General features: G+C 39.2%; 1 protein-coding gene across 1 annotated transcript in view; it reads right to left on the reverse strand.

Annotated features, from left to right (window-relative positions):
- Positions 1 to 27874, reverse strand: part of DNAH14 (dynein axonemal heavy chain 14) — a 320474-nt gene that overhangs the window by 272926 nt on the left and 19674 nt on the right. Inside the window, exons 4-8 of the mRNA XM_059145622.1 lie at positions 23358 to 23488; positions 20503 to 20655; positions 18640 to 18752; positions 9654 to 9716; positions 4789 to 4933 (exon numbers count right to left, since the gene is read on the reverse strand). Coding sequence (XP_059001605.1) covers positions 4789 to 4933; positions 9654 to 9716; positions 18640 to 18752; positions 20503 to 20655; positions 23358 to 23488 — 605 coding nt within the window. The remainder of the gene's footprint in view (positions 1 to 4788; positions 4934 to 9653; positions 9717 to 18639; positions 18753 to 20502; positions 20656 to 23357; positions 23489 to 27874) is intronic.

Consider the following 27874-nt stretch of genomic DNA (forward strand, 5'->3'; position numbering starts at 1 on the left):
TCTCGTATCTGGCTACCAGGTCATGTCTCAAATCTCCCTTCCTTTCTGATCTCACTGCTAACCTCCTACCTGAAGCTGTTCTTGCTCACCCCTGCATTATTCCAGCATTCTACTAGCAATCTCTTCAACTCTGTTTCTCCTTGCTTTCAGTTTTTCCCATTAACCACCATCATGTTGATTTTCCTACAATAATACGTTCAGAAACTTTCAATAATTGTTCTTTAAGAATATGGGGTGCTGGGTGGCTCAGTTGGTTAAGCATCTACCTTTGGCTCAGGTCATGATCCCGCAGTCCTGGGATCAAGTTCTGCATTGGGCTCCCTGCTCAGTGGGGAGTCTGCTTCTCCCTCTCCTGCTCACCCTGCTAGTGCTCTCTCTGTGTCAAATAAACAATTTTTTTTTTTTTTAAAGAGTAGTTCTCAGCTTCCTGGGTGGCTCTGTGGATCGATCACCTGACTCCTGATCTCAGCTCAGGTCTTGATCTCAAGGTTATAAATTCAAGCCTCACACTGGGCTCCACAATGGGCGAGGAGCATACTTAAAAAAAAAAGAAAAAGACTCCTTAATATCTCTTTCTTCTGTCTTGCTGTTGGTGTAGAGAAATGCAACTGATTTCTGTGCATTGATTTTATATCCTGACACTTTACTGAATTCTCTACACCAACAGCAAGACAGAAGAAAGAGATATTAAGGAGTCAATCCCATTTACAATTGCATCCAAAACCATAAGATACCTAGGAATAAACCTAACCAAAGAGACACAGAATCTATACTCAGAAAACTATAAAGTACTCATGAAAGAAATTGAGGAAGACACAAAGAAATGGAAAAATGTTCCATGCTCCTGGATTGGAAGAATAAATATTGTGAAAATGTCTATGCTACCTAAAGCAATCTACACATTTAATGCAATTCCTATCAAAGTACCATCCATCTTTTTCAAAGAAATGGAACAAATAATTCTAAAATTTATATGGAACCAGAAAAGACCTCAAATAGCCAAAGGGATATTGAAAAAGAAAGCCAACGTTGGTGGCATCACAATTCCGGACTTCAAGCTCTATTACAAAGCTGTCATCATCAAGACAGCATGGTACTGGCACAAAAACAGACACATAGATCAATGGAACAGAATAGAGAGCCCAGAAATAGACCCTCAACTCTATGGTCAACTAATCTTCGACAAAGCAGGAAAGAATGTCCAATGGAAAAAAGACAGCCTTTTCAATAAATGGTGCTGGGAAAATTGGACAGCCACATGCAGAAAAATGAAATTGGACCATTTCCTTACACCACACACAAAAATAGACTCAAAATGGATGAAGGACCTCAATGTACGAAAGGAATCCATCAAAATCCTTGAGGAGAACACGGGCAGCAACCTCTTCGACCTCTGCCGCAGCAACATCTTCCTAGGAACAACGCAAAAGGCAAGGGAAGCAAGGGAAAAAATGAACTACTGGGATTTCATCAAGATCAAAAGCTTTTGCACAGCAAAGGAAACAGTTAACAAAATCAAAAGACAACTGACAGAATGGGAGAAGATATTTGCAAACGACATATCAGATAAAGGACTAGTGTCCAGAATCCATAAAGAACTTAGCAAACTCAACACCCAAAGAACAAATAATCCAATCAAGAAATGGGCAGAAGACATGAACAGACATTTCTGCAAAGAAGACATCCAGATGGCCAACAGACACATGAAAAAGTGCTCCATATCACTTGGCATCAGGGAAATACAAATCAAAACCACAATGAGATATCACCTCACACCAGTCAGAATGGCTAAAATCAACAAGTCAGGAAATGACAGATGCTGGCGAGGATGCGGAGAAAGGGGAACCCTCCTACACTGTTGGTGGGAATGCAAGCTGGTGCAGCCACTCTGGAAAACAGCATGGAGGTTCCTCAAAATGTTGAAAATAGAACTGCCCTATGACCCAGCAATTGCACTATTGGGTATTTACCCTAAAGATACAAATGTAGTGATCCAAAGGGACACATGCACCCGAATGTTTATAGCAGCAATGTCCACAATAGCCAAACTATGGAAAGAACCTAGATGTCCATCAACAGATGAATGGATCAAGAAGATGTGGTATATATACACAATGGAATACTATGCAGCCATCAAAAGAAATGAAATCTTGCCATTTGCAACAACATGGATGGAACTAGAGCGTATCATGCTTAGCGAAATAAGTCAAGCAGAGAAAGACAACTATCATATGATCTCCCTGATATGAGGAAGTGGTGATGCAACATGGAGGCTTAAGTGGGTAGAAGAATAAATGAAACAAGATGGGATTGGGAGGGAGACAAACCATAAGTGACTCTTAATCTCACAAAACAAACTGAGGGTTGCCGGGGGGAGGGGGTTGGGGAGAAGGGGGTAGGATTATGGACATTGGGGAGGGTATGTGATTTGGTGAGTGCTGTGAAGTGTGTAAACCTGGTGATTCACAGACCTGGGGATAAAAATATATGTATATAAAAAATATATGTTTATAAAAAATAAAAAATTAAAAAAAAAAAAATAAAATTGTTGCTTCTATTCAACAAAAAAAAAAAAAAAAAAGAAAAAGAAAAAAAAAGAATAGTTCTCAATGTTTACTCTCATAGGAAATCACCAAGAGGGCTTGCAAAAGGTGCAGATTACTAGCACCACTCACTGCACTCTCCACCAAAAGGGGTAGGACACATATTTACATTTTTATTAGCCACTTAAAATAATGCTACCCCCAACGCAAATCTTCCTGAACCCCAAGTCCCAACTCTTCAGCTTGTTCTTGGCTTTGGGTAAACTGCTGTCTCTCTAGGACTTGGTTTCTCCGTTGAAAGGGAAGGTCTGGATACAATGACCCACGCACGTCCTCTCCCATCCAGTCTGAGACACTCTAGCCCTGCAGCACAGCACAGGTTACGCCAGCAGAGCACAGGCACCCGCAAGTGCTCCACTCTGACTTCTGAATGGTCCCTCGTCTGCACTCCGGCCCTTGCTTCGTTCTCCCTGCCTCCTTCTTGTCAGTCCTCACTGGCACCTGCATTCCCAGCAGTTCTAAGGTACAGGTGGCCACCTTCTGATTCCAGACCTTCATATCTCGGGTCTCCTGGCTATGAATCTGTTCACCCTCCATTTGGCCCTGGTTTCTCCAGGCTCAGAAATTCCTGTTTTTGCTAACTTTCTTCACAACCCCCACTAGGAGTACCCCAGCCCTAATGCCCAGGTTCAACTCCTACCTCTCCTTTATTCTGTTATTCTTGGGCCAACTTTCAAGACCCAGCCTAACTTTCATAGCAAACATACACTGAATCCTTCACTCCCATTCTGCGCCATGGCTCCCCTGCTGCCGGACCCTTCCAATCCTGTGTGACCTGCTCATCACGTGCTTCCCCCACAAAACATGCCCCAACCTGGCTTGTCTGAATAGGCGGGGCATGAGTATTTTACAAGTATTGTTTGCCAGGAACCTTCCAACCTTCCTTGCCTTATATTTTGCTAACTGGCTAGTTAGAATGACTAGCAAAACTGAGGGACTACCTCTGGAATCAGCAATCATTTTTGTATGTAAATAATTACCTCTTACAATAAACTGTAAGCAAATTACAAATGGCAATGCCTCATTTTTAGTTTGTTTCTGCCTCCTTTGCATATAATAATTAACAAATATTTGCAAATTGTCTGGAAGCTTTGTTCCTTTTCTCCTGACATTCTGGGGGAAGCTGAAGGGCCTGAGGTCACTCCATTAGTATTACCATGCAGTAGGTGTGGGCATTCACAGATATTCTGAAGTCTCTTCTACCTTACTGCCCATCATTAGCCAATACATTCTGCCACTAAGTCACTCATAAAACAATCTAATATAGCTGCCCAACCAATCTCCTTCTAGAATAAAACCATATCAAAAATACTCCTCTATGAAATGTGTCCTTAACTTGAATGGTAATCATTTTGAAAGAGTCATCTCAACATAGCTATAAAAAATCATCTGTAGTGATTAACTCATCTTTCTTCCTTAACTCTTATTCACTCACTTAAAGACTATCAAGCATCTATCATGTATCAGCCACTGTATACAATCAATTCTAAAAGTAAACTACTGACTTGGAAGTATCAAAAACTTACTACACATGTATAGTCAACACAATTTTTGAGTTGATGATCAAATTTATAACTTGTCTAAATTCTTTTACTATATTTAAGTCTAGGTGACTATAAACTTTACTTTCCAGCACCTTCCTCAAGTGGGTAAATGAAGTAAAACTGTTCAATTGTATATTAAACCCTTGAAAACATATACTTCTATGTACTTTGACTTCTTTAAAAGAATTATTCTATATAAACTGAATGAAATCACCCACTAGGAAGGTCACCCTTTCTTAGAATTGTGGAACAGAAGAATTCGTAAATTTCATCAAAACCTCTGTGCTGTAACTCACAAAAATTTCTTGACATGCTATATTGGGAGAATAGCTGGTAGCTATCAATTGTGATAGAAATAATCGTTTATAAATGATATTTCACATTTAGAGTTTTGAAAATAGAGAAAGGGCCTCATAACAGACTTAGGTTGAGTTTAGGGAAGAAATTATGTACAAGGAATATTGATTATTAAAAATGACTACTTGAGGGAATAATGTTCTTTGCAAGTATTTTAGAACATTAGTCTGTATTGTGATCATTTCCTGATGGATTGAGCAATATGGACTCCTTCAACTCAAAACTCTCCTGTCCCCTGGTTTCCACAGACAAACACCAGCACACAGCAGTGCACGTCTACCCACCTTGATGAGGCATATGGCAGATGGATGGTCTTCTTGGTCATTACCTTTTTTTGTATCAACTGCATCTTCACAAAGTCCCTTTATATAAAGCAAACAGCCTTGAAATAACTCATCAGCCCAAAAAAGATGGCGAGTCAAAAATGACCTGAAAGTTAAAGAATTTCCAGGCTTATCTCCCATTCGAAATGAGTATAATGAATTTAGAGGTAGCCAGTATAACTTGTTTGGTACCCTGCACGTATTCTATCTCCTACAGTTTAAGTGACATTAATAAACATCAGTAAGCATGACGAGATCTGTTTGGCTGATAATGTTGAGAGCAAGGCTATGATACTGAGTGTGTTGAGTATGAACAAAACAGGAGGGGAAACAAGTGATGACATTATAATTGTATGCCACTGAGTTCTAATAATTTTGAAATAGTAGGCAGTGACAGTTTTCTTAAATTTCTCCAACCACCCAAATCTTAAAATAGGAAAGATGGACCTTTCTCTTTCCTCAGCCCCTTCCTACTGTCTGGTCATGGTTACAAAGGTGAAAAAGATCACTTCCAACATCCCAAGACAGACGTGGGGAGAGGAGAACAGAATGGAAGAGATAAGTCTCCAAAAAAACTGGATTAAGAAAAGGGACGTTTGCTTTTCTTGATCCAGTTTTTTGCAACAGTGTCTAAAGAACAGGGGTTCTTCTGCCCTTCACTGATCACTTGGGGGGGGGGGTAGCTGAATTTTATGACTGATTTTTGTATTTTATACAAAAGACGGAATTATCAGAAATTAGCCTCTTCCTGTCTTTCCATTTTACTGGCAAAAGCTTTATCTACCATGAGGCTAGTGAAGCTGAAGCTCCATGGGCCCTTTATTATCCCTGCCTCTCCCAAAGCCTTGTACTGTCTGTCTCCAAGAAGACCTTCTCACTACACACACCTCACAGAACCCGGGGCTCCTCACAGAGGTGGAACTGGTTCAGGACATTCCCGAGTACTAGTATGGGCAGGAAAAATGATTGCACTAAGACAAATGGCACACCAGAAAGTGAAACACCACAAAAATCATACCCAATCTTGATATTTACTAATAAGAGAATGATGATCATAAATTAGAGTCATGAATCCATAGTACTCAACACTGTTTTAAGACTTTCTTTTCTTCATTTAAAAAATACAATGTACCCCTGGGGATAAAAATATATGTTTATAAAAAATAAAAAATTAATAATAAAAAATACAATGGATTTTACTTACATATTTTAACACAGATATGAAGAAATTAGTAGAGTGTATTATTAAAATAACAGTGAGGAAAGCACAAAAAAATTTAGAATTGTAATGGTGAGATCTGACAAGAGAAAAATAATGCATCATCTGATGACTATTCAAGCATAGGTTCTATTAGGAACTAACCAACAAATTCCATTCTATTATATCAGCAAACTAAATACATTCTCCAAAGCTTCTCACAGGACAGAACTACTTGGTAATAGAAAATATACCACAGAACTCTATTAAAACTCAGGTCCTAGCTTCTAGAAAAATGGAGAATATGTACTTTTCAGTGTTCTTCCCCCGGAATACAACTAAAAACTGTGAACGTCATATATGAAGTGAACATAAAAAGATACTAAAAGGCAGAGAGGCTGGACTGGCTAGGAAAGACAGTGCTAAGGTCCTTGGGTAGTTTTTTTCCCCTTCCTTCATTCCAGGCTTGGAGTTGAAGAAACCAGCAAGCTGGAAACACCAACAGATGCCTGCTGTCCAGCTAAAGGATCAGGAAAGGGGCAGCCGAGCATGACAGCAAATTTTCAACAATAACCATTCTACTCTAGCAAGATACCACAGAAGAAAAAGGCCATGTGGAAAGCGTGAAGTTCTACCCTCGGCAAATGGTAACCAGGCTTCCCTAGCATTCCTCTGGGGGTTTCCAGGGAAAGCTAAGTAGGGAATCAAGAATTTCAACTTCCCTGGGAGCAAGCAAAGAAAGACAAAGTCAAACAAAGAAACAGAAGACATACAAAAGCACTAAATAGAAATTTTAGAATTGAAAAATATGATGATCAAAATTTACAAAATCAATACACTGGCTCAACAGCAAAATGGAATGGACAGAGAAACAAATCAGTGAACTGAGAGAATAGCAGAAATTGTTCAATCTGCACAGTAGAAAAGCAAATAAACGGGGGTAAAAAAACTGACCCTCAGTAAGCAGCAGGACTATAAACAAGATCTGGCATTTGGGTCTGAAGTCCTAGAAGGGGAGGAGAAAGAGGGCAGGGCTGAAAAAACACTTGAAGAAATATGAATGAAAATTTACCAAATTTATCAAAGGATGCACAAACACAGAGGTGTGAGAATCCAGGGTGACTTAAAACAGGGTAAAGACAAAGAAATCCTATAAAGATGCATCAAATTCAGAATTCTGAAAACCAAAGGCAAAAGAAAGAATGTGAAAGCAGGAAGAGAAGAAACATCTATAGAAGAAAAGCAATCTGAATGACCCTGGAAGCCACAAGAAAGGGGTGTGCTTTTTTCTGGTGCTGAAAGCAAAGAACAGCCAACTCAGAGTCCAGACTCAAGTTTAGAGACTCTTGCTTCTGAAGGAGAAGCAAGACAATTTGCTGCCAGCAGACCTGCTCTACAAGAATGGCTACAGGAAGCTTTCTAAACAGAAATTAAATGACAAAATAATAGAAGGAACTCCAAAACACTGAGAAGGAATGAAGAACATGATAAATCAAACTGGATAAATTTTAAAAAGGTAGGGGCGCCAGGGTGGCTCAGTCGGTTAAGGGTCCAACTCTTGATTTCAGCTCAGGTCATGATCTCAGGGTTGTGGGATTGAGTCCCCCAGCGGGCTTTGCACTCAGCAGTCTTCTTCCCCCCTCCCCTTGCCCCTACCCCACTTGTGTTCTCTCTTTCTAAAATAAATAAATCTTAAGAAGATAAAACAAATACAAAAATATATAGACTATCCTTAAGTTTTACAACTTATATTTGATGATGGAAGCAAAAACGCTAACTCTTCTGATATAGTGCCAAATGCATAAAGAGGAAATATTGAAGACAATTATACTATAAACAGGGGAGGGTAAAGGAACATAAAGCTAAGGTTTCCACAGTTCACGTGAACTAATAAAATGATAACACTAGTAAATTGTGTTATGTATATATAATGCAACCACTAAAAAGCCACACAAAATGATACATTAAAAAATACTATAGAAAATATCCAAAAAGAATTCTAAGATATATTCAAATAATCCACAGGAAGAAGAAACAGAAAGCACAGGGAAGAAATTGAGACCAAAAAATTTGAGACCAAAAAACAAATGGGCAAACTTAAGCCCTAACATAAAAATAATTCAACTGAATGTACATAGTCTAATATATCAATTAAAAAAAAAAGTACCAACCCACAGCAAGATCCTACCACATAGCCATGAGAATGTCTACGTGAAAACCAGTGACAATTCCAAATGGTGGCACCGATGTGGAAAAGCTGAGGCCCTTGGATGTCGCCGGTGGGGATGAAAAATGGTACAATCATTTCTGAAAAAAAAAAAAAACCCTAAATATGCAATTACTGTGTAAGCCAGGATGGCACTGGCAGGCATCTCCCCCTGAAAAATGGAGACTTCTGTTCACATAAAGACCTTTCTATAAAAGCTGCGGCAGCTGTCTCTCACAGAGACAAGAACTGGGAAGCAGCAGGTGTTCTTCAACAAGGGAATGACCACCCGGCAGCACGTCCCCGTGGACTGCTCCCTGGCAGCAAAGGAACCACGCCAGAGGCAGCGGCCTGGACAGAGCTCCCCTCCCACAGTCTGCAGACTGTACCTGACTATTCCTGAAAAGACAGAACCACAGAAACGAAGACCAGAGCAGTGCTGGCTCCAGGCTCAGGAGGGGTGAGGTGGATGGGCAACAGGATGGGCAACAGGATGGGCAACAGGAGGGCTCCTGTCATGACAGAGGTCTGTTATATGTGGATTCTGCCCTGGTTGTCATACAACTGTCCTACAGCAGGTCTGCAAGACGTCACCACAGGGGCAACAGAAGATCTCTGGATCATCTCTGTGTTGTTTCTCACAACTGCATTCAGTCAGCATTACTGCAAAGTATAAAGTTCAGCACAGAATGTGGCTGCTGGAGCTCCTCCTGCAAACTAGGACTAACAGCCGTCTCACTGGTTTGATGCAGTCACTCCCCTTCTGGAGGCAGAAAGTTACATCAAGTGACCAGAGGAAGTTATCCTAAGTGCTTTATACTGCTGTGATTTCCTCATACCACAGACTAGCATACCAGGAAATATAGTGTTTATTATTGTGTTTATATATGAATAACATTTAAAAATAAGATAGGTTAAATTTAATCATAAAGGTTTAAAATTTTTTTAAAGATTTTGTCAGAGAAAGAGAGGGCACAAGCACAGGGGGCAGCAGGCTCTCTGCTGAGCAGGGAGCCTGATGCGGGGCTCAATACCAGGACCCTGGGATCATGACCTGAGCTGAAGGCAGATGCTTACCTGACTGAGCCACCTAGGTGCCCCCATAATTGGTTAAATTTAATCATCATAAAGTGACTTTCCAGTAACTGAGTGAAAAATGGCTGATACCTGCTTCCATATTATCTATTTAAATAAAACTTTTAGAGTTACGTTGCTTATCAAAACTTACCTGTTCGGGGAACCTGGGTGGCTCAGCGGGTTGAGCCTCTGCCTTCAGCTCAGTAATGATTTCAGGATCGAGCCCTACATCAGGATCTCTGCTCAGTGGGGAGCCTGAGCTACCCCTCCCTCTCTGCCTGCCTCTCTGCCTACTTGTGATCTTTCTCTCTGTCAAATAAATAAAATCTTCAAAAAAAAGCTTACCTGCTCTTCTCTGTCTTAATTCTTCTAACATTCAATTTCCAGGTAACAAATGATTTATTGACTCTGAAAAGAAAAACATTTCTTATATTTCATACTCATAAATCATGTATTTATGTAGAATACATTTAATAACATCTTAAGAATCTAGATTCCCTAGAACATGTTTCATTCACGTTTCATTCATCCTAAATCTTACCTGAAGTACATACTAGATCATATCACTTCTCTCCCAAACTGTCAACAAAATATAGAGCAAAAGTCACTATAATTCTCATAGACACACAATTTAGTTACAATATCCCAATAAATATAAACATATAAAAATATATTTTTCTTGGAGGCGCCAGGATGACTCTGTCAGCTAAGTGTCTGACTCTTGATTTCAGCTCAGGTCATGATCTTGGGGTCGTGGGATGGAGCCCCACAGTCAACTCTGTGCTCCATGTAGTCAGCTCGAGATTCTCCCTCCCTCTCCTTCTGTCCTTCTATCCCTTCTCCTTGCTCATGCTAAAACAAATTGACTAAACATATTCTTCTCTCTATACATTTATTAGCTTACTATATTTAAGAGACTCATATTTCAAGAGTCAATTGAATTTCCAGTGATAAGGAAAAAGTACATTGATAAGAAATTTTTGCATACTAATGTGTAAAAATAATCAGCTAGTGTTTGTTATTTGATACTTGTTTTTGAAAAGATGTATTTATAATTTTAAAAACTCAAAGAAGCTATCTGAGAAGGAATTTAATGGTGATGCTAGTTTGCCAAAGTGAGATTCCTTATGCAGCAAGAGGAACTGCTAGGGTCTGGACTGCCCAAGAAGCCAACCAGCCCATCTCACTGCTGACTGAGACTCCCAGAAGCCAGAAGGAATTCTGAAAGAACCCACTGCTGTCACACAAACAGGCACACCTGAGGCCTCAGAAATCAGAAATGCCTCTGATTTAGCACCTTGACCTTAAGTCAGGCTCCCAACAGGCATTCCAGCTAAATTCCTATCTCACTTTTCTCTAGTCATGGAACCTCAGGACTCCAGAAGTTTCCTGGAAAGAATCCCAGATGAATCCCCCAGCTGACAGTGTGAGGCATGTCCACAACAGGCTACAGAAGTGACACCTCCAGGCAGGCCCCCAAGGTTAAGAAGCTGGTGCTGCTGCTTGAGTCACCCTGCACTGCACACACCGCACAGCCAACAGAAGCCACCAGCACTGCAGATTGAGCTTATTTTCTGTTTGGACCATTACTTGCTACAATGTTAGTCATAAGAAACTTTACAAAAGATATTAAAAATGGAACGTCTGGGTGGTCAGTGGGTTAATCCTCTGCCTTCAGCTCAGGTCATGATCCCAGGGTCCCCATATCTGGCTCCCTGCTCAGCTTCCCCCTCTCTCTGCTGGCTTGTGACCTTTCTCTCTCTCTGTGTCAAATAAAAATAAATAAATAAATAAAATATTAAAAATAAAATTCAAAAGTCAAATGAAGGGGACGCCTGCATGGCTCAGTTGGTTAAGTGTCTGCCTTGGGTTCAGGTCATGATCCCATGCCGGGCTTCCTGCTCTGTGGGGAGCCTGCATCTCCCTCTTCCTTTGCCTCTTACCCCTGTTCATGCTGTCAAATAAATAAAATCTTTAAAAATATATAAAAAACGAATAAGATGAATTTATCAGTTTTAAGCCAACTAAACTTTAATTTATACTTTTCTAAGAAAATTTACCATTTTGACCATGGAATGACTGATGCCAAATGTCATATAAAAAGATGACTCATCCCAGTTCCAACTGTGTTTCGAAAGTTTGATCAACTAAAATTACTCAGAGTGGAGTGGACCCTAAGGATTGATCACAGGCAAGGACAACAGTGGAAAGCCCAACACTGACAGTTTAAATAAACGGATTCAGAGAACAGTACTTTCCTACTATCGTAAGCTACTGCCTGGCTGACGGAGATGCGGCTGTCACACACGTTCTCGAAGAGGTCCTGCTCGGAACCGTGTCTCCACGCCCCATCTCCACTGCCACATGCTTTGGTTCAGTCCCTACAAGACCGGCTCCCTCACCTCCCACCCTTCTCCAGTGTTTCAGCCACACCACGTCTAGCCTTGAATACACACTCACCTTGGATCTGCCCTGGAGCTTTTCACCTTAGCTGTATTGAGACTATTCTCAGCATTCAGGCCTCGGATTACACAGCACATATCTGGCCATCCTTTCTAAAGCAGCAACACATACACATCTCTGCTTAATTTCTCCACTTTATTATCTTTCTGGCCCTTATCCCTAGCTGAAATAATCATATTACTTACTTATTATTGATCTCCCTGCATTAGAATTGGAAGTTCTACAGGAACACAGACTTTGTACATTTTCTACATGATTACATCTCATCAGGGCCCATAACAGTGGGACAAAAGAAGTACCAGCAAGTGTCTGTTCTGTGAGGAACTTCTCTGCCACAAATCCATTCACTTCTCTTAAAAAAGATCTTCAACCGTTTATCATATTAAATGTAACCATTTAAAATACTACTACTGTCTTTTCCTAGCCTCCAGCAGATAGCAGCAGACCACAAGGAAACACAGACACAGAAGCAGGAAGATAGTGTAATGGCGCTGTAGAGACACATGGCAGCCGCCCTTGTGGGGAGCGCAGAGCACCCAGAGACCCAGAAGTACTCTGCTATACACCTGAAACTGATGTAACATCACGTGTCAGTTATACACAAAGGAAAACACTAGACACAAACACTAAAAGAATAAGTCTGGGACTTCTGTGTGAGGGATCAGCAGTCCCAGGAATCCTGCTGTCATTTCCCGTCACTTAAAACTAGGTAAATTTTTAAATGATGACTTTGAATCAACAAGCCGTCCAGCTCCCTAATTCTCTGATTTATTTGCCATTATAACATTCCTTCTCTACCTGATGTTTTACGTATCTATATGTCTATATGTCTCCTACTCAATAGGTTGTGTCTGCCTTCTACTGAGGTCATGATCTCAGGGTTCTGGGATCGAGCCCCAGATCAGGCTCCCCACTCAGCAGGGAGTCTGATTCTTCCTCTGCCTCTGCCTCCCCTGCTAGTGCTGTCAAATAATACACAAAATATTTTTAAAATAAATAAATGTGTTTAATGAATAAATGCATGAAAAACAAAAGGTCAATTAAATTAAGGTCATTATAGTTAATTTAAATTCAATCATAAAAAATAATTTTCTTATAATATTTATCCAAGAAGATGAGGAGTTCTAATATTTAAATGAGCAAACTTAATCTAAAAAATTTTTTTACTCAGGTATAATTGCCATACAATATTAATATATTAGTTTCAGGTATACAACACAGTAATCTGACATCAGTGTATACACTGTGAACCGAGGAGCAGTTAGTTAACGTCTGTTATGATTCAGAGTTAACATGGTGTTACTGAGTGTACATCACATCCCCATGGTCTACTTTACAACTGGAAATCTTTACCTTCCAATTTTCTTCACTCGCTTCATCCCCCTTCCAACACTTCTCTTTTCTGGCAACCTACAACTCTATCCTCTGTATTTCTGAGTGTAGGATTTTTTGTTTAGGTTCCACATATAAGTGAAATGATGTGGTATCTGCCTCTTTCTCATTTCACTTAGCATGGACACAAATGACAAGATTTATTTATTTATTTATTTATTTTTAATGGCTGGGTATGACTCCATTTTTTTTTTTTTTAAGATTTTATTTATTTGACAGAGAGAGATAGCAAGAGAGGGAACACGAGCAGGGGAGTGGCAGAGGGAGAAGCAGGCTTCCCACCCAAGAGGGACCCCGATGTGGGCTCGATCCCACCCTCGGATCATGACCTGATCCGAAAGCAGACGCTTAATGACTGAGCCACCCAGGTGCCCCTGAGTACTACTCCATTGCATGTATGTATCACATCTTCTTTATCCATTCATCCATCAATGAACTGTGGTTCCTTCTTTATTTTAGTTATTGTAAATAGTGCTGCAATAAACAAAGGAATGCATGTGTCTTTTCAACTCAGTCTTTTTGTTTTCTTTGAATAGATATCCAGAAGGGAACTCGCTAGATCATATGGTAGATCTAATTTTAGTATTTTTGGGAATCTCCATACTGTTTTCCATAATGGCCACAGCAATTTATATTCCCACAAACAGTACACAAGAGTCCCTTTTCTCCACATCAAATCTTAATGATAGTCATTCTGATAGGAGGGAATACCTTATTTTGTTTTGATCTGCATTTCCCTGATTATTAGTGATGTTAAGCATCTTTTCATGTGTCTGTTTTTGGCAACCATAGGCAGATCCTGGAAAAATGTCTATTCAGATTCTCTTCCCATTTTTTAAAAAAATATTCATTCATTTGAGAGAGAGAGAGAGAGAGAGAGAGAACGCACACAGGCAGGAGGGACAGAGGGAGAGAGAGAATCTCAAGCAGACTCCCCACTGAGCATGAAGCCCAATCCAGGGCTTGATCCCAGGGCCCACAGATCATGACCTGAGCCAAAAGGAAGAGCCGGATACACAACTGACTGAGCCACCCAGTTGCCCCTTCTGCTCATTTTTAAGTGATTATTTTTGTCATCAAGTTGTATGAATTCCCTTTTTTTTTGGATATCAATTAATTATATATATATGATTTGCAAATATCTCATCCTGGTCAGTAGTTTGCCTTTTCATTCTACTGATGGGCTTCCTTCACTGTTCAGAAGCTTTTCAGTTAGATGTCGTTCCATTGGTTTATTTTTCCTTTTGACCCCTTTGCCTTTAAGTCAGATCCAAGAAAATGTCACCAATGTCAAGGAGTTTATGACCTACTTTTCTTCTGGGTGTTTTATGGTTTCAGGTCATACATTCAAGTCTTTAACCCATTTTGAGTTTATTCTGTTTGGTTTAAGAAAGTAGCACAATTTCCTTCTTTTGAATGGTGCTGTTCAGTTTTCCCAACATTGAAGAGATTTTTTTACCATTGCATATTCTTCCCTCCTTTGTCATAGATTAATTAACTATACAACCATCAGTTTATTTCTAGGCACTCTATTCTGTTCCTTCCATCTATGTGTCTGTTTTGTGCCAGTGCCATACTCTTTGATTACTAGAGCTTTGTAGCATGTCTTAAAATCTGAGATTGCAATACCTACAACTCTGTTCTTTAACACAGAGTATAATACCATCTTTAAAAAACAGTTTTACTTCTTCCTTTCGAATCTGGATGCCTTTTCTTTTTCTTGACTAACTGCTGCGGCTAAGACTTCCAATACTATGTTGAATAAAACTGGGGAATGTAGTCATCCTTGTCTTGTTCCTAATTTTAGAGAAAAAGATTTTAGCTTTTCGTGGTTGAATATTATTTTAGCTGTGGGTTTGTCAAATATGGCTTTTATTATGGTAAGGTATTCACCCTCTATACACACTTTGCAGAGCATTATCATAAATGAATGAATTTTTCAGATTCTCTTTCTGCCTCTATTGAGATAACCATGATTTTTATCTTCAATTTTTTTAATGTGGTATATCACAGTGTATCACATTATTTTATAGATGCTGAACTATCTTGCCATCCCTGAAATAAATGCCATTTGACCGTGGTGGATGATCCTTTTTGTGTATTTTATAATCTGATTTGCTGACATTTTGTTGAGCATTTCTGCATATAAGTTCATCAAGGAAATTGGCCTGTAATGTTCTTTGTGTATTGTCCTCTGGTTTTTGTATTAGGGTAATGCTGGCCTCATAAAATGACTTTGGAAGCATTCCTTCCTCTTCCTTTTTTTGGAGTGGGGAAGAAACAGTTTGAGAATAATGGGTATTAAATACACTTTGAAGGTTTAGTAAAATTCACCAATGAATCCAACAGATTCTAGACATTGTTGCTAAATTTTGGATCACTGATTCAATCTCATTACTATCTAAATTTTCTATTTCTTCATGATTCAGTCTTGGTAGGTTGAATGTTTCTAGGAATCTATCCATTTCTTGTAAGTTGTTCAGTTTGCTTGTGCATAATTGTTCATAGTGACTGTCATGATCCTTCATATTTGTATTGTATCAGCTGTAACTTCTTTCATTCTGATTTTATTTGAGCCCTTTCTCTTTTTTTCTTGGTGAGTCTATCTAAACATGTGTCAATTTTATCTTTTCACAGAATCAGCTCTTCATTTCACCAATCTTTGCTATTGTTTTTTTAGTCTCTATTTCACTTATTTCCACTCTGATCGTTATTATTTCCTTCCTTCTACTAACTTTGGGTTAGTAGAACTTGCTCTTCTTTTCCAGTCCCTTTGGGTATAAAGTTAAGCTGTTTGGGATTTTTCTTATTTTTTTTTTTTCTTTTCAGCCTAACAGTATTCATTGTTTTTGCACCACACCCAGTGCTCCATGCAATCTGTGCCCTCTCTAATACCCACCACCTGGTAGGATTTTTCTTATTTCTTAAGGTAGGCCTGTATGGTTATGAACTTCCCTCTTATACTGTTTTTGCTACACCCTATACAATTTTGCTATGTCACATTTGTTTTCATTTGTCTCGAGGTATTTTTTATTTCTCCTTTGCTTTCTTCAATGACCCTTTTGTTATCCAGTAGCTTGTTGCTTAAGCTCCTTGTTTTTATGGCTTTCTTGGTTTTCTTCTTATAATTAATTTCTAGTTTCATACTATCATGGTTGAAAAACATGTTTGATTTCAATATTGTTAAATTTGTTGAGACTTTTTTGTGGCCTAACATATTATTTATCCTGGAGAGAGTACCCTGTGCATGTGAGAAGAAATGTATTCTGCTGCTTTTGAATGTAAGGTTCTGTGTATATCTATTAACTTAGTATTGTAGTCTTAATTTTACTACATTGGTCTTTTGACTTGTTAGCTTTATAAGTGATTATAAAAGATTAATTCACTACCTTCACTATATATTTACCTTTTCCAGTGAGATTTTCACTTTCATATGTTTTCTTGTCATTAATTAGTACCATTTCTTTTCAGCTTAAAGAATCCCCCTTAGAGTTTCTCATAAGGCTAGTTTAGCAGTAATGAAGTCCCTTACTTTTGCTATATGGAAACTCTTCATCTCCTTCAATTCTAAATTATAACCTTACTGGGTAGAGTATTCTTGGTTGCAGTTTTTTTTTTTTATTTAGTACTATGAATATGTTCTGCCTCTCCCTTCTGCCTTGCAAAGTTTCTGCTGAGAAATATGCTGATAGCCTATTGGTTTATCTTGTATGTAACAAGTTATTTCTCTCTCATTGCTTCTATGATTCTCTATCTTTAACTTTTGACATTTTAAGTATACTATATTTTGGTGTGAATCTCTTTGGGTTCTTCTTATTTGATATTCTCTGGACTTCCTAGATAAAGATGTCTGTTTACTTCCCCCAGGTTAAGGAGATTTTCAGCCATTCAAATATGTTTTTCTGTCCCCTCTTTTTCTGTGACTCCTATAATGAGAATGTCACTCCACCTGAAATTGTTCCAGAGGTCACTTACATTATCTCCATTTAAAAAAAAAAAAACAAAAAAACTCTCTTTTTGCTGCTCTGTCCAGGTGAATTCCATTGTTCTGTAGTCTAGCTCATTATCTGACCCACTCTTCTGATTCATCCAGTCTGCTGTTGACACCTTTAGTGTATTTCTAAATTAACTTATTCTACTTCAGCTCTGAGACTTCCATTTGGTATTTTCTCTTTGCTGCAGTTCTTACTGTGTTCATCCACGTGTTCTTACATCCAGTAAGATGTGTTCATCTTACTGTGTTCATTCCCCCAAGTCTGGAAAACATCTTTCTGACCATTACTTTGAACTATTTATCAGGTAATATACTTATTGCCATTTCATTAAGGTCTTTTTCTGGGGTTTTGTCTTCTTCTTTCATTTGAAGATACTCCTCTGTCACATTTTGCCTGATTTTCTGTGTTTTGTTTTGTTTTGTTTTTCCTATGTATTAGGCAAAACAGCTACCTTTCCCAAACTTGAAGTAGTAGCCTCGTGCAGGTGATCTGTGAGGCTGAGAAGCGAAATCCCCTCTGGCCATTGATGCCAGGTGCTTAAGTGGAGTGCTAAATGTGGGCTACGCACACCTGCTGGCTGTGGTGAGGTCGCAGATATAGCAATGGAGGGGCAGGGCACTCACCTGGCAAGCTGGGGTGGGGTTACAGCTATGGCTAGGGATGGATGGGAGGCCTGTTCAGATGGCTGTGGTGCACCTGTGGTATGGGGGATTGGGGTGTGCTCAGGTTATAGGAAGAGTACCAAAACAGTGACTGTCAAGGGAGAATGGGATTGCAAAAACGGACCCTGCTAGTACTTCTATCCCAGAAAGAGTCCCAAAATGTTCCTGCTTTTCTGGCATTCACTTTAAAAATAGTAAGTGGGTCTTCTTTACACGTGGCCTAGCCACTTTTCAAGGTGCAGCTTTTGCTCTGGGTCCCAGGGTGAGCTGAGTGTGCATACAAACCCTTTATGAGCAGGTTCTCCATTGCCTAGGTTCTGTGGATTTCCTGGACATAATTCCCATTATTTTACATTTTGGTGGCTCCTCTCTTTGGTGCAGAACCCAAGGACTGGGGTGCCTGATGTGAGCAACATTCTTTACTCCTCAGGTAGTTTCCACATTTTTAAGATCCTTCCTGATTGTGGGTTGCTGCGCCAGGGGTGGGGTTTTTGATGAGCGCCAGTCTCCCTTTCCTCTACCTATCTCCATGTTGCCTTTATCCTCTGTTGTGGAGATACTGTCTGTCTAGTTCTCAGAACTCTTCCAGAGGAAATTATTGCACATACAGCTGTAGGTCTGTTGTGTCTGTGGGAGGGAGGCAGTTCAGGATCTTCCTACACCTCTATCTTGCCTAAAAAACTTCTATTGAATACCCCATTTTCTCTAATATTCCCCATAAAAATGTCATTATGTAGTAGAACCCACACATAAACCAGCCAGTCACTATTTCCACAGGACCATACTAAAAATAATTGGTTTCATTTTCTTTTATCTCACCGAAAATTAGAAAATATCTTGAATTGCTGTAATAAATGGTAACATTTTCTTTCTAAAAGCCATTCCAAAGTAGGTATGAGTTCTATTTCTTCTACATCACCTATTTTAGTAACCTGCAAATATAAAGCACAAAAATCATGACTTTATTTCTTTAAAAAATATGCACTATTTTCAAGAAATTAAGAAAGCCTGTGTTTGCCTCATAACTTACTTGCTTTCATAATTAAGCTTGTTCTATAGATGACCTCTACCACTTTATCTATACCCAAACTTGATTTCCCTTCCCACACTGATTCAATAGTTGCCATTTTCTAAGGCTATTTCTCATGCTCCAAAAGAGAAAGAATAAGAGAAACTTCTTCCTCACTTTTAGATACTTCTCACAAATATCTGTTCATTTTTCATTCTCATAATCTGTACATTTTCTGTAAATGTAATATTTATGAGCTCAATTTTAACTACAGGGGCATAATAGTTCCAAAGGGACTAATAATCCAATTACCAAGATACCTTACTTTGACAACCAAGAACCACAGGCCTTTATCAAGAAATTCCCTTCCCCAGAGTCACTCTTCCCCATCTGAATGTTAACATTTTCTTCAATTTCTTCTGGAAATAAAAGTCTGCCTATATCAGCACATATGTACTTATGTGCACAGTTTTGTTTATATAGAAGTTGTTCCTCCCACTTTCAGTTGATAATACACATCAGAGATATCTCCACATCCACACCTACAGATCTGCTTCATTCAGGTGTGGCCCTGCCCATGCTCAAATACTCTCCCAGCTGGGAGGCTAGGAGAGTAGGGGGAAGCAGTCAGACACTAAGAAAACGATCAAAATAAGTAATTCTATAATTACAATTTGTGATAAGTATCAGAGCGTCATGTAAGAGTGTAATAGGAGGTTTATACATCTGGCAATGAAGTTTCTGACAAACCTGAGAAAACACTTTTTTCTTTTAACTATTATAATTCCTATATGTCAGCAAATCCTTGTAGTCTAGTTTTCTTTAAAAGCAAACAAACAAACAAACAAAAACCTACACTTGGGGGTGCCTGGGTGGCTCAGTTGGGTTAAAGCCTCTGCCTTTGGCTCAGGTCATGATCTCAGGGTCCTGGGCTCTGCTCAGTGGGGGCCTGCTTCCCTTCCTCACTCTCTGCCTGCCTCTTTGCCTGCTTGTGATCTCTGTCTGTCAAATAAATAAATAAAATCCTTTAAAAAAAAAAACTACACTTAATAAGTATTTGAAATACAAATTATTAAAATTGAGGGGCATGTGGGTGGCTCAGTGGGTTAAAGCCTCTGCCTTTGGCTCAGGTCATGATCCCAGGGTCCTGGGATCGAGCCCCACATCGGGCTCTCCGCTCAGCGGGGAGCCTGCTTCCCCCTCTCTCTCTGCCTGACTTTCTGCCTACTTGTAATCTCTGTCTGTCAAATAAATGGATCTTTAAAAAAAAAAAAATTGAATCTTAAACCTTTATCTCTATAAAAAAAAGAGAAAAAAACTTGCTGTTAAGTTTCTCCCAAAGAAGTTTTTTTTTAAAGATTTTTTTTATTTATTTGACAGAGATCACAAGCAGGCAGAGAGGCAGGCAGAGAGAGAAAGGGAAGCAGGCTCCCTGCTGAGAAGAGAGCCCAATGTGGGGCTCAATCCCTGGACCCTGAGATCACGACCTGAGCTAAAGGCAGAGGCTTTAACCCACTGAGCCACCCAGGTGCCCCTCTCCCAAATAATATCTTAAACATAAACTATCCCTCAAATGACCAGGTTTACCTGGTCATTACACGCAAAGATATTCTAAATTGAATAATGTTTTTCCATTATGATTCTAAAAGCTGAAAACACATATTCTATCTTACCTTTGAGATAAATGATGCAGTAACAATCCAAAATTCTTTGCAGTGTCTAGCCCTGTGGGCAGAGACCACCTGAAGATCATATGGATTATCGAGAATTTGACGATTTTTCCGAGGAAGGCAATATACAAATTCTCCATCATCTGTTAAAGGTTCCTGAGGTTAAAAAATTTTTAATTAACTTGACCAAATAAAGTAATAAAATGACTGAACAGATCACTCAGTAAATTGAAACAATTTTAGATTAAAATTAAGAGTAATATCACTAAAGAAAGCTAACATCAAATTATGTCCAAAGTTCCGCAAGATCAATCTTATGAAATATTTAAAATATGTAATTTTCATTCTTACACTGTGATGAAGCAACATTCACAAAAACTCCTCTATGTGCCTCCTAATGTGTGCTTATTCACACAAAGAGCTTGGCAACGTATCTTTAACACACATGCCCCAATGCCAGTCAGTCTGTCTGCCAACATCAGAAGCTTTTGGAGCGTGTTAATCATTTGTTTTGATAATGATGGTGGCTTAGTATTATAATAATAACTACTATTTGTGAAGTAAATAAATAATTTGATAAGTAATAAGTGTTTCATATACATTATTCACCAGAATTTAATCTCTTAAATTTAATCTTTTAAAGTACCCGCAGGGTTTATGATCATTTTAGCTCATTAAACAGATGCACAAGTTAATATTTTGAGGAATGAGGCAATTGGAGGAAAGTCACAAAGACAGGAAGGGCAGGTTGAGATGGGAATGTGAGTCACACTGAAGCTGTGTTCTGAGATTCCGCTGTGTTACTGGAGCCTCTTTCTTACTCACCAGCCATTCCTGAGAAACCAGCCACTTCGTATTAAGAAAATATTTTACATGAAATTTATGTTTTTCACCTTTGAGACTTTCTCATTATTGGAATTTAAAAATCTCAGACCCAGATTTACTTCTTAAAACAGTTTGTGTCCTCGTTGAAGAATGTCACTGTTTCTCCCTAATTGTCCCAGGTGCTCACTATCTTGATTATTTTTAGGATTTATTTATTGGGGGAGAGGGGCACGGCGGAGGGACAAGCAGACTCCCCACTGAACGTAGAGCCTGACATGGGGCTCAAATCCCATGACTCTGAGAACACAACCTGAGCAGAAACCAAGAGTCAGACACTCAACTGACAGCACCACCAGGGGCCCTGCACGGTCTTCTTTTGACCACTGAGAGGATACGAACCTGGAAATCTTAAGAAACGAGTTTAAAACTACAAGTAAAATGAAATAAGCCTGAAGTGATGATTTGTATAGTACATGGTTTGGTTACAGTTATGTGGCCACTTGAGCCATTCTTGTTCTAATTACTTAGAGGAAGTTGAGGATACTAGAAAAAATTTTTTTTTAAGATTTTTTAATTTATTTATTTGAAAGAGAGAGAGAGAGAGATCACAAGTAGGCAGAAAGGCAGACGGGGGTGGGGGGGGACAGGCTCCCCACTGAGCAGAGAGCTTGATGTAGGGCTCGATCCTTAGACTCTGAGATCATGACCTAAGCCAAAGGCAGAGTTTTACCCCACTGAGCCACCCAGGTGCCCTGAGGATACTAGAAACTTAATGTAGACACAATTATCCAAATGGGTCATGTATGTAATTAAATTATCCACTTACCAGAAGCATAATATATTCCAATGAAATTACTGGTTTTCAATTAAAAGCAAGTAGTTTTTCGTATTCTCAATCCTTTCTTTATAAACAAATGAAACCTCCATTATCAGTGAGTCCAACATCTGGCTCAGCAATGTATTTTCTAAGCCACCATGCCTGCTACATGCCAGACACCAGGCCACCTGCAATCTTCATTTAATTTTCACAGCTCTCTAAGGTTAAGTACTATTATTTCCAATTTAAGCTCAAAGAAGCTGAAGCTCAGAGAGGTCAGGAACTTGCCCAAAACCACACAGTGAGCACATAAACAGAGATGCAAAACTGGGCAACTCTGCTTCCATTATGCATGGTTCCTTGTTTTACATTAATGCTGCCTCTGACAATGACCTAAAGACTGTTTCTCCTCCTGGTCTAGGAGTCTAGAGCAGGGATCAGCAAACTCTGGCCAGGACTAAGTGCCTATTTCTCTAACTAAAGTCTCATAGGAACAAAGCCACATCCATTTGGTTATATCTGTTTCCTGTTGCTTTTGCCCTACAGTGAGAGAGCTGAGTAATAACAACAGAGATCAGAGAGCCTGCAAAGCCTAAAATACCACCTGGCACTTCTCAGAAAAAATTAGCTGGCCCCTGGTCTAGAACAATGGTTCTTAATTGTGCATCAGAATCATCTGGAGAGCTTCATCAAGTATGGACGACTGGGTTCCACCCCCAGAGTTTCTGATCCACAAGGTCTGGGATGGAGATGAGAATATGTATGGTGGATCAGCTCCCAGATTCTGCTGGTGTGATCTACCTGCAAACTGCCCTCTGAGAATCCTGAGTCTAAAAGTAGTTATGATCCTGCCCAATCTTCCATCTCCTGTCATGAAGAAGGGCACCAGAGGCCGACCTCACTCCTCATGGCTGCTCATGCCCTCTGCATGTGACCCTGCACATGCTAAACCTTCTCCAAAGAGGAAAGGATAAAGAAATACAAAGATAATGAGATAGAAAATTGGGTACCAGGCAGTAAGAACAAGGATACAATGTTAAAGTAAAATGATGCCCAATGCTTTCACAAGCATTTACCATGAAACAATGATGGTAATTTGATATTAATGTAGTAATGGCTAATTTTAATACAATATGTAAGTGAATGAAATTAAGATTAAGGTATCATTTTAAATATCAACCTTTGTATTACTAAACTGGATAAAACAGAAGGATACCTTTAGAATAATCTTCTGAATTGCAGTTTTGGAACTTTTGTGCTCCAAACAGTGCTGTGGTAACGTCGTTTGCCAACCAAACTTTTCTCTTAGCCTTATAATATGTCTTGTCACATCATCATCCTCTGGTTCTGGTTTAGAACATAAAAAAAGAAAGATCTAATATAATTGTGAGTATGGGCATCACTTAAGGATAATGTATAATATTCCAAATATTTCTACATAGAGAAAAAATTTAAATGGAAACTCATACTTATTTACACAAAGACTATATAGCTGGAAGAGAAAATATAGCTTAAAATTTAATTTTAACACAGCTGGAAAAAAAGAATGATATTTTCCATTTAAAAAAGAGATTACAAAAGACCTAATTCCACAATTACACAGGTAGTTATCACAAGAAGACCCTGGAACGGGAGCCAATTAGAAGGCTTTTCTTTTTTCTTTCTTTTTTTTTTTTTTTTTGTGGTTACATTTTCTTTTTTAAATGTTTTCTTTTTTATTTTTTTGAATGAACATATTTATATATATAAATTTTTTTTTTATTTTTTATATACATATATTTTTATCCCCAGGGGTACAGTTCTGTGAATCGCCAGGTTTACACACTTCACAGCACTCACCAAAGCACATACCCTCCCCGATATCCATAACCCCAACCCCTTCTCCCAACCCCCCTCCCCCCAGCAACCCTCAGTTTGTTTTGTGAGATTAAGAGTCACTTATGGTTTGTCTCCCTCCCAATGCCATCTTGTTTCATTGATTCTTCTCCTACCCACTTAAGCCCCCATGTTGCATCACCACTTCCTCATATCAGGGTAGAAGGCTTTTCTTAATAAAAGCTTAAGATGATGTGGAAGCAGTAGGATCAGGATAAAAGTGATGACCATGCAAGGTGGAAATATTCTTCCCAGAGAGTCTCATGCAATACACCTCCCTCTTCCTTCTTTTGTTCCTTCCTTTCTCCCTCCCTTCCCTCCCTCCTTCCTTTCTTCCAAGTAGACTCCACACCCAGCATGCAGCCCAATGTGGGGCTGGAACTCATAACCCTAAGCTGAGGTCAAGAGTTGGACACAACTAAGTGAGCCACCTAGGTGCCCCTCAGACCTTCTTTCTTGATCTCTTAGCAGCTAATAATTTTCTCCTTCTTGAAACATTCCCTTTTCTTGGCTTTTATTCACCATGCTCTACAACTTGTCCTCTTAGCCCTTCTGCTTTTCTTGATAAAACTAATCATGGGAAGAGAAGCAACCCAGAAACCATGCTGACAAAACCAACAATGCTAAGAAGTTGTTCAGGACTTCTGGTTCTCTAGAAATCACAAACACCAACTGATAAAAACAGCTTAACTCAGGACTAAACAGGACTTGAACTTTTGTATAAAACAAAGTCAGGACCAGTGTACTAGACCTACACAACCCTAAGAGTAAATTCTTTTAATCTTGTGCTCTAGGCAACTCACCTGTCTCACCCTAGTCTAGGCCCTATCAGTTGCTTAAATAGGAAAGAAGTTTAAGATACTTAATTGAAAGGAAAGCTAGTTAATATTAGGTGAGAAGAGAGAAGGGGAGGTGCTGACACTAATGTAAGGGACACCACAAACTATTTATGTCTAGCTGAGAGGTAAGCCATACAGACTAGGATATAACAACGTACACCTATTGAAACCATGGTAGTGCGCTTACAACACAGATGGGTAGGAAAACAGATCGGTAGAACCAAGTAGAGACCAGAAATAGGAACATTTACAAAAGAAAATCTAGTAAGCAAGAAAAAGGTATTTCAAATCAGTAAAGCAATCATTAGCTGTTCATAAATCACAATGGGAAATTAGCCACTTAAAAAACTATGCAATTATATGCAAGTGTAAATTATAGATGAATATAGGAGTAAATGTGGAAACAGAAATTACAGAAAATATATGTTCCTGAAAAAGTATTAAAGCATGTTAAAAAAATAATAAATTTGACTTCTTCAAACTTAGCAATTTATACAGCAGAAAAGCCACCACAAATAAATCTAAATCATAATTATCAAGTTAGAATGTCTCTAACCGATGTAAGAAGCTAGGGATTAACATCAGATATTTAAAGAGTTCCTACCAATCAATAAGAAATAAATGTTTTTCATATAAAGATGAACAATTTATAGGAAATACAAATGGCCAGTAAACATACCAAAAAAATATTCAACCCCATTAGTAATCAGAAAATTGCAAATTAAAATTACAACAAAATAGCCATTCTCACCCATCAGACTTGCAGAAAATTAAGTTAGGAAATATCCACTGCTGGCCAGGGTATTCCTCCTATGCAATACTGCGAAAGCATAAATTAATGCATCCATTCTTGGTGGTGACCTGGCAGATTTAATGAACTGATAGAGATCACTGGAGAATGGAAGTGATTTATGACAAATTTAAAATAACAATTTTTCAGAATAAGTAGTAAATTTAGGGAAAGTATAGATCCTCCAAAATGCTGGGGGGAACTTTTTCTAAAAACTAGATTAATTCAGAAATCAAAGATAGGGATACCTGGGTGGCCCAGTTGTTTAAACAGCTGCCTTTAGCTCAGGTCATGATCCTAGGGTTGTGGGATCAAACCCCAAGTCAGGCTCCTGGCTCAGAAGGAAGCCTGCTTCTCCCTCTGCCTGCCACTCCCCCTGACTGTGCACTCTCTCGCTCTCTGACAAATAAATAAATAATCTTTAAAAAAAGAAAGAAAGAAAATCACAGGTATTTACTAAAATGAGACAATCCATTACGCACCTAACATGGCAGAGTGAGGCACGGTCCTAGCGTGCTGGGTGCATGGTATGAGCCAGGACAGCAATTCTTTCTATCAGAACTGCAAGGAGACTAGCCTGTATTCCACTTTCACGGTGGTACCGTGAAATATAGGTACCAGAAGTAAGGTCAGGAAATTACAACTTTCAAAGGAAAATCTTCCAGAAAAAAACCATGGGGGAAAAAAAGCAGCATAAAGACATTTATTTTGTCAACGTAGACACAAGCCTCTATCTTCTGTTAGAGACGCAATAAAATCTCATCAGTGAACACTGGGCTGGGCTCCCAGTGCCCTCCCCTTCTAATCCACAGCCTTGAAAAAGCTCTATCACTAGACAGAATCTTCAACAGGAGTGACAGTGAAGACAGAGCTTAAGGAGGAGTTCCAGCATTTAAGGGTAAAATCACAAATCTTTACGATGAAAATAAAACCTTTCTTTTAAGAAGTTTACAACAGGCACCTGGGTGGCTCAGGCAGTAAGTGTCTGACTAGTGATGTCGGCTCAGATCATGATCTCAGGGTCGTTAAGACAGAGCCCATGTTGGGTTCTGCACTGGTCATGGAATCTGCATGGGACTCTCGCGCTCCCTCTGCCCTTTCCCTCATTCACTCTCTCTCTCAAAAAAAAAGGTGAAAACAGAACTTCTGCTACCTTGGAGTTAGAGTGTAGTTGATATTATCCCACCATGGGACCATGTCTTCCTAATGAAAGATAAAATATAAAAACTGTCAAATGAGCCACACTGCTGGTAAGTACTGTGTCAGCTCCAAGGAGAAGGGTCGCAGCAGACTAGGGACCTCACTGAGAGCTTATAGAACTTGCATAAATATCAATCTTAACATAAGGACTGAGGGGGGCAAAAAGAGAAAAAAGGACATTTCTAGACAAAAGAATCATCTTAAAAGAAAGAGACAAAGAGTAAATTCCAAAAGCGCACATCAACATGAATGATCTCCAAAGGACACAATAAAATGTCACATACGTACATATTTCAAAGCTTTTACTGAAGTATAACATACATACAGAGGGTACACATACCATCCGTAGGCATACAGCCTGATGTGTTTCAGACATTAATATAGCCTGGAGCCAGCGCACCCATCATGAAAGAAAGCATCACCAGCCCTCCTGAAGTCCGCCTTGAACCTTGCCCAGTTACTATTACCACTTCAGCCCATTCCCACAAAAGTCACCACTATCCTGCTTTCTCAGATTAGAGATTAATTTTTCCTAGTGTTTACTCTACATGGTACTCATTGTACCATGTGTATTCTTCCCCATCCAGCTTATTCTGGTCAACAGGGTGTGTGCTTCTGCACAAAATAATGCCACATGTTTTATGGATGTATTAGTTGTCTGTTGATATGGGAGCAACTGTCCTAAAATTTAAAAGTTTAAAACAAAAAAATTTTTTTCACAATTTCTACGGGCGAGTTGCTCAGTTTCCCATGAGGTTGTAATCAAAACGCTGAAGGCTCTCCCGGGGCTGGAGGATGCTCTCCCACACAGACATGCTGATATGCCAGGGATCTCAGCTCTTTGCCCAGTGGACCCCTCTATAGGGCCACGTACGTGTGTCACAGGAGAGCACACAGGAGAAGGGATCTCTCCAGGCCTATCATGACTTCATGACTTTGTCTTGGAGGGCACACGGCATCATTCCACCATGTTCTACTTTGTACAACTGCAAACTATCACATCCACTGTATTATTAGTTAGAAATAAGT

This window comes from Mustela lutreola, chromosome 14 (assembly GCF_030435805.1).
Source record: "Mustela lutreola isolate mMusLut2 chromosome 14, mMusLut2.pri, whole genome shotgun sequence".
Classification (NCBI taxonomy): Eukaryota; Metazoa; Chordata; class Mammalia; order Carnivora; family Mustelidae; genus Mustela; species Mustela lutreola.